Below are 18,588 nucleotides of genomic sequence, written 5' to 3' on the forward strand. Positions count from 1 at the left end.
TATAGCTGCACTGTCTTAAAAACTTCTCATAAAAAACTGTCAAAAGATAAAAAGCAAAACTCATGAGAAAACAGTTTGGTCAGAAGAAGATGGTTGAAAAAACTCAAATCTATTCAAACAATTTCTCAATTCACAATGCCTAATGGACGACGTTTTCTTCGTCCTTCTTCATTTTGCCTCTTCCTCTTCGTTCAATCTCAACAATTCTTTATGTATGAGTCATTGGTTTTCTCCTTCATATCTATTTAGTTTCTTAGACCTAAACTTCATATTTTTCTAAATAAAACAATGAGAGAAGAATTACTTTTAAAATTAAAAAACAAAGAGTAGAGATAAAAAATAAAATTGAAAAGGGAAAGTATGAAAATTAATTTTAAATTGGTGAGAGGGAAAGAAGAGAAAATAGATTTTGAGTTTTTTTTTTTAAATGAAAGAGAAAGAATGATAGTGGTTAAAGAGATTACTTGAGTTTAATTTGAATTTTTAAATTGACCAATCCTATAATGACATGAGTTGCAAAACGAATGTTTGAATGAATGAAATATAAGTTAATACATTAATTACTTATGTATATGATAGTATAAATTTGAAAAGTAAGAAAGGGTAAGTTAGAGAGAATAGAGATATATTTTATTAATGGATAGGTAGTTGAGTATTTGATGTTGCAATCTTCCAAAATCATCTTTCATAAATAAAAAATACTTTCTAATTGAATGCATAAAACAAATAATAGTAGAAAATAAAAAAAAATGCAAAAATGGCCAGTAGTAATTACGAATGTTAGGAAGGTAACGTAAAGTAAATAAACATCCTTTCAAAATGAGTAATGGTAGCAACTGGCACGTCACATCACAAGAGCAAAGCTAATCTTACACACCCACTTTCTCTCTCTCTCCTGACTAATGAGTTGCCTCAGACTGTATCCCTATAAATGCGGTTTTTCACTTTCAGTACTCTTCAACTTAAACGCTCTGCTTCTGCTTCTATTTTCGTCCAGTGGCACACACTTTCACAATGGAACTTCATCTTCATCATCGCATAGGGCTTCTCACTCTTCTCTCTCTACTACAGGCAAATCACTCTCTCTCTCTCTCTCTCTCTTCCTTCCTTCACCTTCACCTTCACCTTCGTTTCTTCGATTTCCAATTCAACTCCGCATTATTCACCTAACAATTATCCACATTCAGAGGATTCACTTTCTTTTGAGAAAAGATTAATCGGTAAAATGAGAGAGATTTTGAACTCAATTATGGAAAGTGAAGTAGCGCGTGAGTGAAAATTGTGAAGTGATTTCAGTTTCTACAAAAGAAAACATCACAGCATTTATTGAATTATATTATTGATGGATGAATTTTGTTGATAATGCTTCAATTTCTTGAAGATTTATGCGGTTTATGTGTTATTATTTGTTGCAGGTTTGTTTAATATCTTTAACAGAAGCAGAAGTTTTATCCTCAAGGCTTCTTTTGGCATCTAATGATAAAACACCTCGGTAAGTAGTAGTAGTAGTAACTAGTATTTGACTGATGAGAAAAATTTAGATTATAGGTGTAACAGTGCTGAGAATTTTTTTGATCCGGAAAATAGAAAAAGATTTGAGTTCAATTTTGTTTTTTATATTTACAGGGAAAAGCATTCTGAGGATTATTGTTCAATGTATGATATTTGTGGAAAGCGAAGTGATGGTAAAGTAGTGAATTGTCCATTTGGTTCTCCTGCTGTGAAGGTATATTTGAGTCAATTTTCGTTTGTTACTTACTATTATATGTGGTGATGAGTTTTTTTATTTTTAGCATGTTTGGTTTGGCTTTTGGAAGAGCCAAAAGCAATTCTAAAGGTGTAGAATTGATTCTCAAGTGATTTTGACGTGTTTGGTTCTTCTAAAGTAGAATTGATTCTGCCTAGAATTTGTAGCTTCTGAATTTAAACTTGATTCTGAAGTGATTTTGACGTGTTTGGTTCTTCCAAAGTAGAATTGACTCTGCCTCCAGAATTGATTCTACTTGAAGCTAGAATTTGTAGCTTCTGAATTTAAACTTGATTTTTACACTGAAATAGGTTGTTCAACTCATTTTCACATAAATGTATCTAAACATAAATCAATTATACTAAACTCAATTCTGTTAAAATCAATTCTATCAAACTCAATTCTGTTAAAATCAATTTGATGTATGTTCTTAAAAGCATCATTTGTGTATTAAATCTACTTTTAACTTTTTAAGCTTTATCAAGATGTGTCATGATTTTGGAAACACTTGTTTTTTTTCCAGCCAGATGATTTGCTTTCATCAAAGATCCAAAGTTTGTGTCCAACAATTACTGGGAATGTTTGCTGTACAGAAGCTCAGTTTGAGACATTAAGGACGCAAGTTCAGCAGGTATACGTACCGAATTTTGTATTTTTGGTTCATAAATTGACATGGACTTGTAATTGATTTCGTTTCAGAGCTTCTTTGATACTAATAGACTAACTAGTAATGATTTGTACATTTTGTTCTTGCAGGTTATTCCTTTTCTTGTAAGTTGTCCGGCATGTTTAAGAAACTTTCTGAATCTATTCTGCGAGCTTACATGCTCTCCAGATCAGAGTTTATTTATCAATGTGACTTCAGTAGACAAGGTAAGATCAATCACATTCCTTTCAATTTTTATTTAATTTCTTGATTATTCTACATGGAATTCTGTTATTTATCACTCATCACTAATTAAAACAATGAGAAATTTATGTTTAATGATTCAGCTTGCCAAAAAGATGTATTTTCCTCTTTTCTCTCCCATTTTTAGATGCATATTCGCTGGCTGCTGCTCTTGCACTTCATTATTTTTCTTATTATAATTTGTTGTTGTTGTTACATCACAATAAAAAGAATAATGCAATCAAATAGGCATTATGTATGGTGATTTTTTTTGGTTCAACACTAACAAATCTTAATGACTAAGCAAGTGTCCATTTTGTGTTTTTATTCTTTTATATTATTGTCATAAGTACTTTTGGATGCAAATCACAAACTGCCGCTGTATTAACTGTACATTGCAACTATTTACTCTAGTTATTACAATTCTTAGGTTGGTGGTAATTTGACAGTGGGTGGCATCGATTATTTCGTAAGTGACACATTTGGGGATGGATTATATGACTCCTGCAAGGATGTAAAGTTTGGCACCACAAATTCTAGGGCTATACAATTTGTTGGCGGCGGTGCTCGAAATGTTAAAGGTAAATTTCACTTTTAAATCAAATCCATAATCAAATACCGTTCCTCCTTCTCATGTTTCTGCATATACATTTGAAGGCCATCTCCTTGATTATATTCCCGACTATTTACGTATACTGGCAAGTATTAAGAGTTAGAAGTAGACGGACAGATTGGAACTATCATATTTATGATTTTTTTTTTGTTTATTTTCTTTTGCGTTAAAAAATAAGAATACATGCAATGTTGGAAACCAAACTTTCCATTTTAATTTTGAGCCAAATATGTTAGGGTAAACTAACATTTGATACAGTGGCAACTATGCAAATGCAACTGTAAATGTTCTTTTTGATAGGGGTTGAGTGGGTAAAATTTTCTTTAGAGTATTGCTCAATGCTTATGCTGTGATTGCTTTTGGCAGAGTGGTTTGCTTTTATTGGCAAAAAAGCAGCCCCCAATGGTCTTGGTTCACCATATGCAATTACGTTCCAACCAAATGCAATTAAGTCATCTGGAATGGAACCTATGAATGTTTCAGCTTATTCCTGCGGTGATATTTCTCTTGGCTGTTCTTGTGGTGACTGTCCTTCATCTTCAGTATGCTCTAATTCATCTTCAGCTACAACCCAAAAGAAGGGTTCGTGCTCCTTGAAAGTTGGGACTTTAACGGTAACATAGAATATGATATGATTTTGTTATTTTCCAGTTGTATTTTTTTGTTTACATGAAGAACCAAATGTGATTTAAGCCTATTATGCGTTCTTTAACTGACATGATTTTACCTTATGACTCCTCCAGGTTAAGTGTGTTGACTTGATTTTAACAGTCTTATACATCATACTGATATGCGTGTTCTTGGGTTGGGGGTTGTATCATCGAGTAAGGGAAAGAAAGCCGGTATATAGAGCGAAATCAGTGTCTAATGACACTAATGGTAGCACACTGTATTCTCATAATCAGGAGAAGGAGGAGAACCTCCCAATGCACCAGGTTCATAACTGAATGCTATTTCTTCATTATGAACACATGTTTGAGAGTTATTTTCCCTTTTTTTCCCTTCCTTATGCATCTTTGTTTGTCCAATTCTGACTGTGTTCTGATTGGTGGTTTTGATTCTAAGATTATTGAAGATGTTTCACAAAACAGAAACGAAGTGCGACTCTCTGCCGTGCAAGGATACATGTCAACTTTTTACAGGTCACTGCTTATGTTATCAACTTTCATATCAACTCACATAGAACAATATCTGACTTCATGTTTACAAATTTGATCAGGAAGTATGGATTGTATGTAGCTAGAAACCCAAATGTGGTCTTGGCTTCATCTTTGGCCATAGTTATTCTACTTTGTTTAGGTCTAATCAGATTAAAGGTTGAGACACGGCCTGAGAAGGTATCACATAGCTTCTACTCAATTGTTTAAAATGCTCTGTTTAACTTTATTGCCTTTCTGGACAAGCATCTGTCCACCTGTAAATTAGATGTTTTTTCCTACCCATATATATATATATATATATATATATATATATATATATATATATATATATATATATATATATATGATTTTCATGCACGACTAATGAATTTTTCATCTCACTTGAATCTGAGACTTGTAAGAAATTAGCTCTCTGGTTTAAAATAGTCTTTTTTTTGTTCATTGACTTCAAATGCTCTTGCAATTTGTAGTATGACTTTTTTGCTGATCTTTTCACTCTTTATATCTCCACTCACTTGAGTTCCCACTTCATCGGTGTTTCTTTTTTTTGGTCGAGTAGCCTAGTGGCTGCAGTTTGGATGTTGTGGGTTCGAACCCGCACCCCCTACCTTTGATGTCCCTGTACAGCTACCAAGTCAGCTGACGTAACTGGACCCTTTCATTGGTGTTTCTGGAGTTTTAGAGGTGGGTTAATTTTGTTAAACAGATTGACTGATTTTACTCTGGACATAATTTGAAAGGGAATTTGGATTCTGTTTTGAACATCCCTTGTTGCTTTGTACTTGTTATTTTATGGATGTAATAAGGTGGGTGCCACTGTTTGAGAATTATTTTTATGGGGGAAATTGTTGGTTGGACAATCTTCTGGTGAGAGCGAGCATCAATGGGTACAATGAACCATTGCAATTTAAATTCAAATGGAATGCAAAATTCAAGGACAAGGAAGAAGAAACTTTGATGCTCTATTATTATGTTTTAGTGGTTAAGTTTCCAGGAAGGCTACATGATTTATGAACATTTCTTCTTTTCCTTCCTGTTGTATATTTTACATAAGTTGAGTTTGTGAAAAAACTTTCACACTTTTCAGCTCTGGGTGGGACCAGGGAGTAAAGCAGCGGAAGAGAAGCAGTTTTTTGACAGCCATCTTGCTCCGTTTTACAGAATTGAACAGGTGCTTACATTGTCCCATTTCTTGTGTTCTCCCAAATCCCCATAATTGAACAGCTTTTCAAGTTCATAATAAACAGCCTTGCCCAACAAGTCAATACTATTCTGTATTATGCAACGCAAGGCAATATGTCATAATCTTCAAGCAAGATTTATTGTTCATTTATCCTGTTAATGATATGGTTGTTTTACTTGCAGCTCATACTGGGAACAATTCCAGATGATGTGAATAGTACATCACCAAGAATTGTGTCAGAGGACAACATTAAGTTTCTGTTTGAAGTACAAAAGAAGGTTAGCATTCCATTCCATTTAGTAGTAGTACTGAAATATTTTGATGAATGTGTAAGTTTAAGCCATTGCTGTCAGGTTGATGCAATTCGTGCTAATCATTCTGGCTTGATGGTATCTCTACAAGACATTTGTATGAAGCCATTAGACACAAATTGTGCCACTCAAAGCATCCTGCAGGTATTATTGATTTTCAGGCAGAGAACTTAATTTCATTATTATTATTGTAATAAATTTGCATGATTTATCTTCTTTTGATTAGCAATTTGTCTCTTCCTAATTGACAGTACTTCAAAATGGATCCCGACAATTTCGACAATTATGGTGGAGTTGATCATCTCAGTTACTGTTTTGAGGTAGCAAACGTTAACTTCACATCATGAAGTTGGTCGTAGTAGTGGATGTTCAGCTGTTGTTTTGCATGCTCGCATGAAAAGAATTACTAAGATCTATTACCATACTGTACAATCGTATTCAATAGTCAATGCTGTCTTTCACTGCAAGTTTTTGAAGTCTTGCATGGAGCACATTGAAATTTGGAAGTTGGCCCACCATTTGAAATACCTTTGTCGATGCATTTGCTCTTTATTTCAATATGATATAATAACATTTTGCTGTTGGTACTGGTAGCACACTTGCCCAGTGATTGATGTGAATGTTTGATAAATGCACTGGGGAGAATATAATTTTGATCAAAACCCTCTCCCTCTTGAATGTTAATCAAATTTTCCATATCACGGGGAAGTTGGGAAGATGTCATGGATGACAGTGACCGGAGTTTCTAACTTGAAGTTGAATTTTCCGCGTTACATCAAGTCTCTGTAAAGAGAATTTAGATTCATGACTACGGGCAAAGTCCTTTGCCCTTTTGTCTGATATGAGTGATATATTTATTTTGTTCTTACTTTCTTGAGTAATCAATATGAAACTTTTTCCATGACAAACATTGACAATGATATGTATACAATATAATTTCAAATTGACCTAATTATTTTCTACTGTTGTGTTCATTCAGCATTATTCCTCAGCAGATCAATGTATGAGTGCATTTAAAGGCCCTCTTGATCCAAGCACGGTATTAGGAGGCTTTTCTGGGAATGACTATTCTGGGGTACTTCTATTCTTCTGCGTTGTCAATGAATTGGGATTTGTGAAGCATATGATAACTATAATCTCATTTATTCAAGACAGGCTTCTGCATTTATTATAACTTACCCAGTAAATAATGAAATTGATAAAGAAGGCAATGAAACTGCAAAGGCAGTTGCTTGGGAGAAGACCTTTATTCAGTTAGTGAAGGTATGCATCTTTTGTTTATACTTTGTGACTTCATTTAGATGCTTTCCATGTGTTGTTAAATAATCCAATTGACTAGAAATGGGGCCTAATAAGAGCTTATAAAGCTTGGACACTCCTTATCTTACAAGCTAATTTTGGGGGGTTGAGTTGGTCTCAAAACCTAAGATGGGATAAGGGCCTATCCTAGATTCATCATTGAGTCATCCACCAATGGGGGGGACCACCATACTATCCACACACGCACTCCAAATCCAACAGTGTCATGTGTTAGAGGGTGCATTTGGGAAAATCCAAATACAACATTGACTTGAGATAGCGCCTAATAAGAGCTGATAAAGGTTGAAATCTCTCCTCACCTTGGTTTTGTGGTGTTGAGTTAGCCTCGAAATCAAAGACTGCATCATCAAACACCCTATATTTTAACTTCAGTATTGGCCAATTTGCTTCCGCAGAAATGAAACCGAGTCAAGGTTGGTGCAGTGCAATGTCATGCTTCCCTAGGAATAAGAAGTACTTTCTACCAGGTTGATTGGCACTCACACAGTAATTGCTTAATTTACCCATCTCATGACTAGGTCCTCCTTTATAGAAAAAACAATAAAAAGATGCACATAATGGCTTAGTTCATTCATTGCTTGCTTATCCTTTATTGATGTGATATGGCTGTGTATTGTGGAACTGACCCATTACACTTCCTATCATTCATTCTCCTCGTATTCCTGATTTCCTGTATTAACTATGTCCATTATTATAGGATGAGCTCTTACCAATGGCACAATCAAAAAATTTGACACTTGCTTTTTCATCTGAAAGCTCTATTGAGGAAGAACTGAAAAGAGAAAGTACTGCGGATGTTATTACTATATTGGTAATTTCCCTCTTCTTTTTTATGTTGATAATTATATGTTCTAATGCTTCGATAATACCATGAAAAACTAACTTTTTTGTTTGAGGTGCGCAATCATGGAATTATGTGAATGAGTTCTCTGTCACCTTTCAAGAAAAAAATTAACCATTCTTGTTTGTGGATGTATATTGTTTAATCCTTAAACTGTACCTGATTTTAATGCAGGTCAGCTATCTTGTGATGTTTGCTTATATATCTCTTACTTTGGGGGATACACCCCATCCTTCTTCTTTCTATATTTCATCTAAGGTGAAGTTCCAGGGAACCTTAGTATAAAAACACCTTCCTTTTCCCTTCTCTTTTATCTTTATTCTTTCTCCTCCCTAACACTTCATTACTACTAGGGAATTAAACTTTAATTTTATATCATTGAGATATATTTTTTTAATGGCTATAACTATCTAATTGTATAGTTCTATATTATAGGTATTGCTTGGTCTTTCAGGAGTAATTCTTGTTATGCTCTCTGTCCTTGGATCTGTTGGAATTTTTAGTGCTCTTGGTGTAAAATCTACTCTGATCATCATGGAAGTTATCCCATTTCTTGTTCTAGCTGTAAGTTTTCTTTTGCTTATAAAGTGTTGTTAGATGATAGCTCAGTGAAACTTATATTTATCACTATTCCTTCTGTTTGTGTTGATGATGGTGTTCTAGATGCTTCAGAGAAATACGTGCGTAAAGATAAATTATTCTAAATATATAAAGTAACTAAAAGAAAAAAGATAGAGCAAAAATAGAAGTAGTATAAGGAATGCAGAGATCATATGTTGAATAGATGGTGAAGATAAAGAAAATTTACTATTTCTGGTTTTTAATTAAGAAGTTATTTTGGATATTTACCCTGAAGTTTTCTGTTAATATTAGAGTGAGTGTCATCCCGAAACTCATCTGCAAATAAAATAAAAATTAACATGATAAAATGTCTGTCAATGATATTGATTTATGGTCACAAGTGGATAAATAGGTCAGCTTCAGAATCAAGGTTGAAGCTTTCTTACCCAACTCAAGTAGAAAAGGAGAAGTCAATTTATGACAGTTAGTTGGAGAGAAGTAATATACATACATAATAGGACGACACATGGGGAGGTGGATTTCATTCAGATTTTTAAGCATTGAATTAATATAACAGCGGTTCTGTTGTAGCTTTATAGTAGAAAGGGCAACCCTGCTTGTAGAAAGGGGAACCCTTATAGGTGAGAACTCTCCCATTCTAGTCAATGAAATTGTTCTTTCTTTTCTTGGACTCGTGACAACTGGTCTGATCTGTCGGATCCTTGAGGAACTGCTGGAGATTATGTAATCAAGACGGGAGCTATTGAGAATTCTATGTCATTCTTGAAGGGAGCCAACAATCATGGGATACAGTGACCTTTGAGGGGAGAGCTTACTTCAGCTTAAGAACATTCTTGTGTCATCATTACGCTTTCTATAGAAATGGGCAATAATAAATCTACAGTTATGCACTAGCAAAACAATATATTTAACAAGAAGCTGACACTTTCTCGTTCAAGCATTATAGCTCAATTTTCCAAATTCAACAACTCGTTAAGTTTTTTTATGTCTACAGTTCTTTTGATCCAACTCTGTCTTACTGAATCTCTCACCATTAGGTTGGTGTGGATAATATGTGTATACTAGTTCATGCTGTGAAAAGGCAACAGCTGGATTTGCCTTTAGAAAGACGGATAAGCAATGCACTCGTGGAAGTTGGACCATCGATAACATTGGCTAGTTTATCAGAGGTTTTAGCATTTGCAGCCGGAAGCTTTATTTCCATGCCCGCATGTCGTGTCTTCTCCATGTTTGCAGGTAAGCTTTTATGCTTTAATAATTTCATACCTATGCAATAGTCTCAGCTCAGCCGTTTCTTGTGTCAAATCTCAAGTGTTAGTCCTCACCTTCCCTTCATGCTTTTATTCACAGCGTTGGCTGTACTTTTGGACTTTCTCCTGCAAGTTACTGCATTTGTAGCTCTGATAGTTCTTGACTCTTTGAGGGCAGAGGATAAGAGGGTTGATTGTTTCCCATGCATTAAAGTGCACTCTTTGCATGCAGACCCTGATAAAGGTATAACAAAATTTTAATCTCTGATGAAACTTCCGTATTCTATCACTTCCTCTTTTTTTTTTCAAATTGATTGTACGTTTTCCTTCTATCATCTTTAATTTCTACACATTTGGATGACCAAAACGGTCATTTACTCTTGAAAAATATTTACAAGCTTAGGTGGATTTTATTGAAGTTTGTTTTTCATAACATCTCAGGCATTGGACAAAGGAAACCTGGTCTGTTGGCTCGATATATGAAGGTAATTAGCATTCTATCTTAACTAACACTAATTGTTTTCTGGTACTTAATAGAGGACTAAAACATAACTAGACTTGTTTGCAATTTTGTGAAGCACAATGTATAAATTTTAATCTAGCCATAATTGGAAATTGTATAATTGTAAAAAGGGAGTTAATGGTTTGCTAGCCTTCAACCATAGTTGGGATTTGAGTTTGCAAAGATGCAAGGATCACAAATATTTGTCAAGCTATCAGCAAATAGTTTATTTAAATCTTAAATTTTTAAGTTTTCCAAAGTGTTACATTTGGAATTTGTCTAGCATTCCTTTTGAATTTTTTTTGAACAAACATGCCTTTTGAATTTAATGACATTTTTATCCATCGCCGAGTACCAGGAAAACTTAAAAATAAAATGTACAGAAGCCAAGGAACACTGATACCGCCGCAGAACAACCCAAAAAAAACAGAAACAGAAACCATCCACCCAAGAAGGAACCCAAAAACCGACAAATACTACCAAGCCCAGACTTTTGCTTGTTGCTTAATTATTTTCTCAGTTTGACATGGTTCTGATAATAATGCTATATTTCCCTTTCAGGAGGTTCATGCTCCCATTCTAAGTATTTGGGTAGTAAAAATGGTTGTCATTGCAATTTTTGTGGCATTTTCATTGGCTAGCATTGTAAGTCTCAGGATTTGTTTCTATATCCATAAGAAATTTCAAACCAGATTACCAGGCCTGTTAGGATTCTAACACAGTTTTTTCTTTCTTCTTCTCTTCTACCCCTTTCTATTTTGTCTTCATCTAAACCATACAGGCTTTGAGCACTAGAATTGAACCTGGATTAGAGCAGGAGATTGTTCTTCCCCGAGACTCATATCTTCAGGTTTGACATTTTGGCCTGTATCACGTATTCATGTTTTCTTTTATCCACGTGTATTTGTTCAGACTGCATATATGTCTTCCTGCAGGGGTATTTCAATAATATTTCGGAATATCTCAGAATTGGGCCACCTTTGTATTTTGTTGTGAAGAACTATAACTACAGGTATTTTAGTCCTATCGTGTGTTTTTTCATGCATCCACCTTATGTTTAAGAATTAATTTTTTAGAGTTTGTTAATTGCAGGAGTGCATGTACTAGTGGTAGTAATAGTTGTGCTTCTTGTAGTTTAGTACATTCCAATTTACTCAATAATGCATGTAATGTATAAAAATTGCACCAATGAATATTCTCTTTTTGATGTATTTCTACTAATAGTAGAAATATCTTTTTACAAAATTTTTTATTTTAATTTAATTTATTTCTTTTTTTATTATTGGTGTCAGCTAGGAATGGATAAATTTCGTTAACCATGATAATATAAGGTTATTCATTGAACTTCCACATTGATCATACTAACTTGTTATTTACTAAGTACATCCTCCTTGATTGTGAGGCGGGATTGATCTCAAATTATTTCACACAAACGAATTTTTATTTAGTTATGAATTTTTCTCTTGGAAAAGATCTATCCGAGTTTGTGAAACTTCAATTAAATATAAGTGGTGCAAATATCTCTGGAAGGGAAATGCTTTCCCTAGTCTTGGTACTTCTATGTTGGGAATGGTTTTATCTAATGTTATTTCCTGATCTCAGCTCAGAATCAACACATACAAATCAGCTTTGCTCCATAAGCCAATGTGATTCAAACTCTCTTTTAAACGAGGTAAAGCACTAGCATTTGGCTTATTTGATTCTGATCTAATATGATTGTAAGTTGTATCTACTAACCACACATTTTGATTGTAAGTTGTATCTTAATGAGACATCAGTTTACTTTTGCATTTATTCCAGTTGTATTAAGCTGGTAGTCCATGCCATTGATCTAGTTCTTTTCACTAGCCAGTTCATAATTTTCTTTTCCCTACATATCTGTGATAACTTGGATACTTCTTGTTATGGATGTTGTATTTTTACCGAGTAGGTTGCTAAAGCGGCCCTAGTACCAGGCACAAGCTATATTGCCAAGCCAGCTGCTTCTTGGCTCGATGATTTTCTTGTGTGGGTATCTCCAGAAGCATTTGGGTGCTGCAGGAAGTTCACTAATGAGAGCTATTGCCCTCCTGATGATCAGGTCTGGTCCACACACTATAAGATACTGATTTATATGTCAAATCTCGATTATGTCAGTATGTGCTTATGCATGTTTCTTTATTGGTAAATAATATTTATGAATAAAAGTCTCTTACAAATTCCTTTGTAGTTTTTCATAATAAAAAACGAGAGAAAAGGTAATGGATGATAATATTTTGTTAGCTGACAGTTATTTTTTCTTCCCAGCCTCCTTGCTGTGCTCCTGAAGAAGGAGGCTCCTGTGTTTCAGTTGGAGTATGTAACGATTGCACAACGGTAATAGACAATTTCTATCAGTGCCATCACTGTCACAATATTTTCCTGTTTCTGTAATAAGGCCTTAGTCTAACACTTGGTAAGTTGTGCAGTGTTTCCGTCACTCAGATCTCCACAATGATCGTCCTTCCACGACACAATTTAGGGAGAAATTGCCGTGGTTTCTTAGTGCTCTTCCATCTGCTGACTGTGCAAAAGGTGGTCATGGGGCTTACACCAGCAGTGTTGAACTGAAAGGTTTGATGATTTAAAGACACTCTTTTATTCTGTTTTTAATTCACATTTAAGCATGTGTTTGGTTCCACTCCGGGGAGATACAAAGTGCATGTTTCCACTAGTTGAACGTGATGCACATCGGTTAATGGGGGTGTTTGGATGTCAACTGTAAGTTTGATTATAATTGAAGCAGGTCTTTGTAGCTTCTGCATGATCAAAATCAATTCTTCACTAATACCTTTCATAAACAAAATAACAAGTATCACGAGTTCCAATTTCTCCACATTGCCCCTCCAAAACCAACTCTCACACTGAAAATAAAAACAGAGACAAGAGAAGAGGACATAGAGGGAGAAGAAGAAAATAATATGTGAAGAATAGAAAGGTTGCAACATGTTTTGGTTTTGTAAGTATTTAATCGGAGTAGTTATCAGTGTATTTCTCCACATTGCCCCGACCAGTAAACAGACACAACAAATTATAACTTTGATTAAACACTAATAACCCTCATTAAAATAGTAATATATATTTAATAATTAAAGTAAAGGTAAAAAATCGTAATTTAAACCATATTCGACCAATTAAAAATTTGTTAATGAATGTAATATATATTATACAAGGGTTTTGCTAACTAGTGCCCCAGGGGCACTCTTTAAGGATTCCGTATTAAGAAATTATTCTTTAAAAAGTTAAACAGTTCAATTTCCAATGCACTAATTGCACAAACTTTTACAAAAACTTACTATTTAAGGTGCCCCGGGGGCACTCGTTAGCCTTTCCTATTATACAATTATATAAAATTTAACAATGCACTATAAATTTAAATAGTTAACTATAATATAAATGAAATGTCTAGTTTTAAATAAAATTAAAATCCATTTTAGTAATTATATGTCTAAAAGCAATTCTGATATAAACTATCCAAACACCAAGAATTTATGAGAACCACTTTTATGTAAATATATCTAAACATAAATCAACTTACCCGACTCACTCTTAACCAAAATCAATTGTTGAAATCAATTATATCAAACTCAATCCTTTCCACCGCTGAACCAAACACACGCCCTCCTTTAGATCAACTTTAGACACACAACTCTCTTGAACTCTGAAATAAGATCCAGAGTGCGTGATATCTGACTTTGGAACTTTATTTTGGTTGTTAGGATATGACAGTGGCATTATTCAAGCATCTTCATTCCGTACATATCATACCCCACTGAACAAGCAGGTTGTATTTCTAATTTGTATATTATCTACTATATGGTTAAAGTTATATAAAAAACTTCCAAGTTTAACTGTAAAACTGGTTTAGGTTGACTATGTTAATTCCATGAGAGCTGCTCGAGAGTTCAGTTCAAGGGTTTCTGATTCTTTGAAGGTAATCTATCTATTTTTCTGCATGCAGAATCAAGCTTTTTTTGGGTCATTAAATTGCATATAAAATGTAGAATATAAGTCTTGCAGTTGTTATAGTTATTGAGAATATAAGTCTTGACATGCTCATTCATTTAGCAATTGAGAATATAAGTCTCTTGCAGTTGCTATAGTAAAAAGAATGAAGTAGCAGATTTGGCTTTTTACCATGTTCAATGTGTTTGAACTAAGATTCCTTTCCTTGTGCAGATTGAGATCTTCCCATATTCGGTGTTTTATATGTTTTTTGAGCAATACCTGAATATATGGAAAACTGCACTGGTCAACCTTGCAATAGCTATTGGTTAGTATTGAGACCTATAAGTCTGTGCATGTTTCTGTATATTTGATGAAATCATGTGCAGAATCATATTTCATAATCACTTCTGTAAGGATTACACTCTGCAATTTACTTACTATGCATGTTGGTGTTGGGCTATGAAATAGTAACACTATAAAATTATGATGTAACAGGTGCAGTATTCATCGTGTGCTTGGTTATCACATGCAGGTGAGGATAAGCTTATTTTAGCAAATGGTTCAATCCTTTTCACCTTCTTCCTTAATTAGATAGAAGTATCAGTGAGTTATTGTCTCTGATGAATCCAACAATAATTGGTTTGATCCTTCTTTGGTTTCAATGTTTATGCAGTTTATGGAGTTCAGCAATCATTTTGTTGGTGTTGACAATGATTGTTGTTGATCTTATGGTATTTTCTTCTTTTCAACTGTCACATGCAAATATGTAATATAGATATAGTTCTTTTTATATATTCCTTCATAATTTTATTGGTGCTTGATATTTAGAATTTCAAATGACCATGTCAATTTGGTTACTTACAATATTTTGCTTTGTAGGGTGTGATGGCCATTCTGAATATCCAATTGAATGCCATCTCAGTTGTCAACCTCGTTATGTCAGTGGGCATTGCTGTTGAGTTTTGTGTGCATATGACTCATTCTTTCACTGTTAGTACCACTCTCCCTTTTAGTTTACCTTAAACAATGTACACGTGTATGACATACCTATGTTTCTTGCTCTAAAATTTTAATTAATCAGTTCTTCCCTTCTTGATTTCAACGAGGTTTTTGACAAAAGATCTTTGAAATTTATCACTCTCTGTTTTCTTTATATTTTGGTTGCATATACATATGGACCCCCAATTAAACTTTGCAGCCAGATGCATATGCTTAAAAAGACTACTAATGTTTTGGTGCATTTTTTTTAAATTACTAATATTAGCAAATTCATTGAATGCTGTAATACTTGAACTACACGGCATCGTCATTTTTATATATGAGCTAGTTTCTGTCAGTTTCACAATAGGAAATCTTCCTGCAGGTTGCAAGTGGTGATAAAGATCAGCGTGTTAAGGAGGCTCTAGGTACAATGGGTGCTTCAGTCTTCAGGTGATTTTGTGCTAGCAGAAATAACTTGTTCTGTTTCTTGACTTGAACACGTGCAGCAAGCAAGAAATCATATTCCTCATGTTGCTCTTTGGTTTAGCTAGCAATTCTCTATAGCAAATCATGAACAATAGATTTGTGGGAATGAACTTATGACAAACCAGATGCGCTGATAGTATTTTTACAAAAATCATGGAAAATTATTCTTTGAGATTGCTTTCAGCAAATTTACATGATATATCTGTGTTGTTTCTAACATAGTTTCAATGCAATTGTTTCACATTTGCATCCATATATTATTGGCTTAAATTTATGCAATGTTTTTCTTCTGAACAAAATTCACTTTATACTATTGCAGTGGTATCACATTAACAAAGTTGGTTGGAGTTATTGTTCTTTGCTTCTCGAGAACAGAAGTTTTTGTGGTATTACGAGTTCATCTTCTGTTTTTTGGTCAGCCTGTGATTGATATACGCACGCAATAACTAGTTTTCCCTTTTGCAGGTTTATTACTTTCAGATGTACTTGTCATTAGTACTTCTCGGTTTTTTGCATGGTCTTGTTTTCTTACCGGTTAGTATTGTTATCTTCTTAATTAGTTTTTTTGCAATGAATTTGATTGTTGAAACTAAACATATATTTTGTTGTTGCTGCAGGTGGTATTAAGCATGTTTGGTCCACCTTCAAGATGTATCCAAGGGGCAGATCGATCTTCAACTTCTTCGTAACTATATATACTAAGGCATTGGATGACAGGTTATAGTTCGGAAAATCTGTAAAGTACAAAAAAACAAGTGGTAAAGAAAAGAAAGGAAAGCTCTGTAATATTTATCAGTGTAATTATTACAGTTGAATTAGAGATATATCTAGTCTAACCAGTATTGTTGTTTGTAATTAATTTTTTCTTATTTCCTATATGGATTATTTATTAAAGATTATTGTATTTATATAGTGCCTAAATAAGGTGTTATTGAATTGAATGGGTTTTCTGTCTACACCTTATACTTATTTACTTTTTTTGAACTTAATTATTGTAAGAACTAGAAATAATAGAAACGTTGAGAGGAAAGTTGTGTTATTCATTAGAAATTGAAAGCATGTTTAAATAGTCTTTACAAATGGAATTAGTCAAAAGTCAGTACTGCATGACAATAAAATAGGAATAAAAGAAACTGATCCTAAAATATGGGACTTTCTCCTAAAGAATCTAACTTTCTAGGACTATGATTTATTAGTAAATGTGGATTGAATTAAAAAATAACTTTAACTAATATTCCCTCCCTTAAGCTAATGCCTATGTGATTAGCTTACTTCTGTGATCTTCATTACTCCAGGCATGCTTTGAAGCTTCTCAAACTGTTTGAGCTTCAATGGCTTTGTCATTATATCTGCAGCTTGTTCTTCAGAGCAGCAAAAACTTAGTCTCACCACTTCATCATTTACTAAGTCTTTGAGAAAATGAAATCTTACTGCAATATGCTTACTTCTGTCATGAAAAACTGGATTTTTGGACAATTGAATAGTGGAACTGTTGTCACCCAAACTCACAGTTTCTTCCTTTTCTTCAGCTCCAAGTTGCTCCAAGATTCTTCTAAGTCAAATACATTGACAAGCACAAAGTGTTGCAGCAATATATTCTGCCTCAGTGGTAGAAAGGCTCACAACAGGTTGTTTTTTCGAAGCTCATGAAACAGCTCCAGACCCTATCATAAACACTAAACAAAAGTGTTTCTTCGATCATCTAAATCTCCTGCGTAATTACTGTCAGAATAAGCTATAAGACTTGTTTTCTTCCTTCATTCTTATAGAATATTCCGTGCTCCGTGGTTCCTTTTAGATATCTTAAGTCTTTTTGTAGCAGCCCAATGTGATTCTTTTGGATTTGCCATGAACCTGCTCATCAAAGTCACTCCTTACTGAGTTGTTGTTTTCCATGTTGAACCTTGTTAGAACTTCTTGAGCATATCTTCTTTGACAAATAAATATCCCAGCTTCACATTGTATCACTTCTATTCCAAGAAAATGTCTCATCTTTTCCAAGTCAACCATGTCAAAATCTAACTTCATTGAGCTTTTAAATTCATCACACATGCTTCTATTATTTCCAGTAAAGATCAAATCATCAACACAAAGACTAACTATCAAAATGTTACCTTCATTTTTCTTGGTGAACAAAGTGTGTTCACTAGAGCATCTTTCAAATTTTTCTTTTGCAAAGTATGCCTCAATTTTGCTGTACCAAGCTCTCGGTGCTTGTTTAAGGCCATATAATGCTTTCTTCAACTTGTAGACTTTGTCTTCTTCTCCTTTCTTGACAAATCCTTCAGGCTGTTGTACAAATACTTCCTCCTTGAGCTCACCGTGAAGAAAAGCGCTTTTCACGTCAAGTTGATATACTTCCCATCCACGTTGAGCTGCCAAAGCTAATAGTACCCGTACAGTGTCGAGTCTTGCGATTGGTACAAATACTTCCGTATAATCCACTCCATACCGTTGTGCATATCCTTTTGCTACCAATCTCGCCTTAAACTTTTCAACTTTCCCACTTTCATTGAGCTTGGTTTTGAAAATCCATTTAACTCCAATAGGATTAACTCCTTTTGGTGCATCAGTTAGCTCTCATGTCTTGTTCTTTTCTATTGCCTTCATCTCCATGTTCATTGCTTCTCTCCACTTCCTGCTCTTGAATGCTTCTTCGAAGAGGTAAGGATCACTTCCATTTTCAGCCATCATCATCACCATTAAACTTTCTTCTTCCTCGGAAAGATTTATTCCCTCTTCATAATCTGCCATCCA

The 18,588-nt window shown here is 34.2% G+C and overlaps 1 protein-coding gene across 1 annotated transcript; it reads left to right on the plus strand.

The window, feature by feature from the left end:
- Positions 1-904: 904 nt before the first annotated feature.
- Positions 905-16,787, plus strand: LOC127083404 (uncharacterized). Its single transcript, XM_051023717.1, has 39 exons — positions 905-1,071; positions 1,416-1,492; positions 1,627-1,726; positions 2,271-2,378; positions 2,504-2,620; positions 3,067-3,217; positions 3,616-3,863; positions 3,993-4,184; positions 4,315-4,391; positions 4,469-4,586; positions 5,497-5,580; positions 5,775-5,870; positions 5,946-6,047; positions 6,155-6,223; positions 6,883-6,978; positions 7,059-7,166; positions 7,921-8,034; positions 8,239-8,322; positions 8,500-8,628; positions 9,684-9,882; positions 9,997-10,140; positions 10,338-10,381; positions 10,960-11,043; positions 11,180-11,248; positions 11,334-11,410; positions 12,001-12,070; positions 12,329-12,478; positions 12,685-12,753; positions 12,846-12,990; positions 14,136-14,200; positions 14,285-14,350; positions 14,596-14,689; positions 14,860-14,896; positions 15,038-15,095; positions 15,244-15,354; positions 15,728-15,795; positions 16,151-16,217; positions 16,297-16,365; positions 16,449-16,787. The coding sequence occupies exons 1-39, from the start codon at positions 1,015-1,017 to the stop codon at positions 16,518-16,520; spliced, it is 3,885 nt and encodes a 1,294-aa protein (XP_050879674.1). The 5' UTR covers positions 905-1,014; the 3' UTR covers positions 16,521-16,787.
- The last annotated feature ends 1,801 nt before the right edge of the window (positions 16,788-18,588 follow it).

The sequence above is a fragment of the Lathyrus oleraceus genome, chromosome 5 (assembly GCF_024323335.1).
Source record: "Lathyrus oleraceus cultivar Zhongwan6 chromosome 5, CAAS_Psat_ZW6_1.0, whole genome shotgun sequence".
Taxonomy (NCBI): Eukaryota; Viridiplantae; Streptophyta; class Magnoliopsida; order Fabales; family Fabaceae; genus Lathyrus; species Lathyrus oleraceus.

Coding starts and splice junctions, on each gene's coding strand:
- LOC127083404 (XM_051023717.1), top strand. CDS start 1,015: ATGGAACTTCATCTTCATCATCGCATAGGGCTTCTCACTCTTCTCTCT. Junction 4,392..4,468: donor TACATGTCAACTTTTTACAG/GTCACTGCTTAT, acceptor AAATTTGATCAG/GAAGTATGGATTGTATGTAG. Junction 12,991..14,135: donor CAGCAGTGTTGAACTGAAAG/GTTTGATGATTT, acceptor TTTGGTTGTTAG/GATATGACAGTGGCATTATT.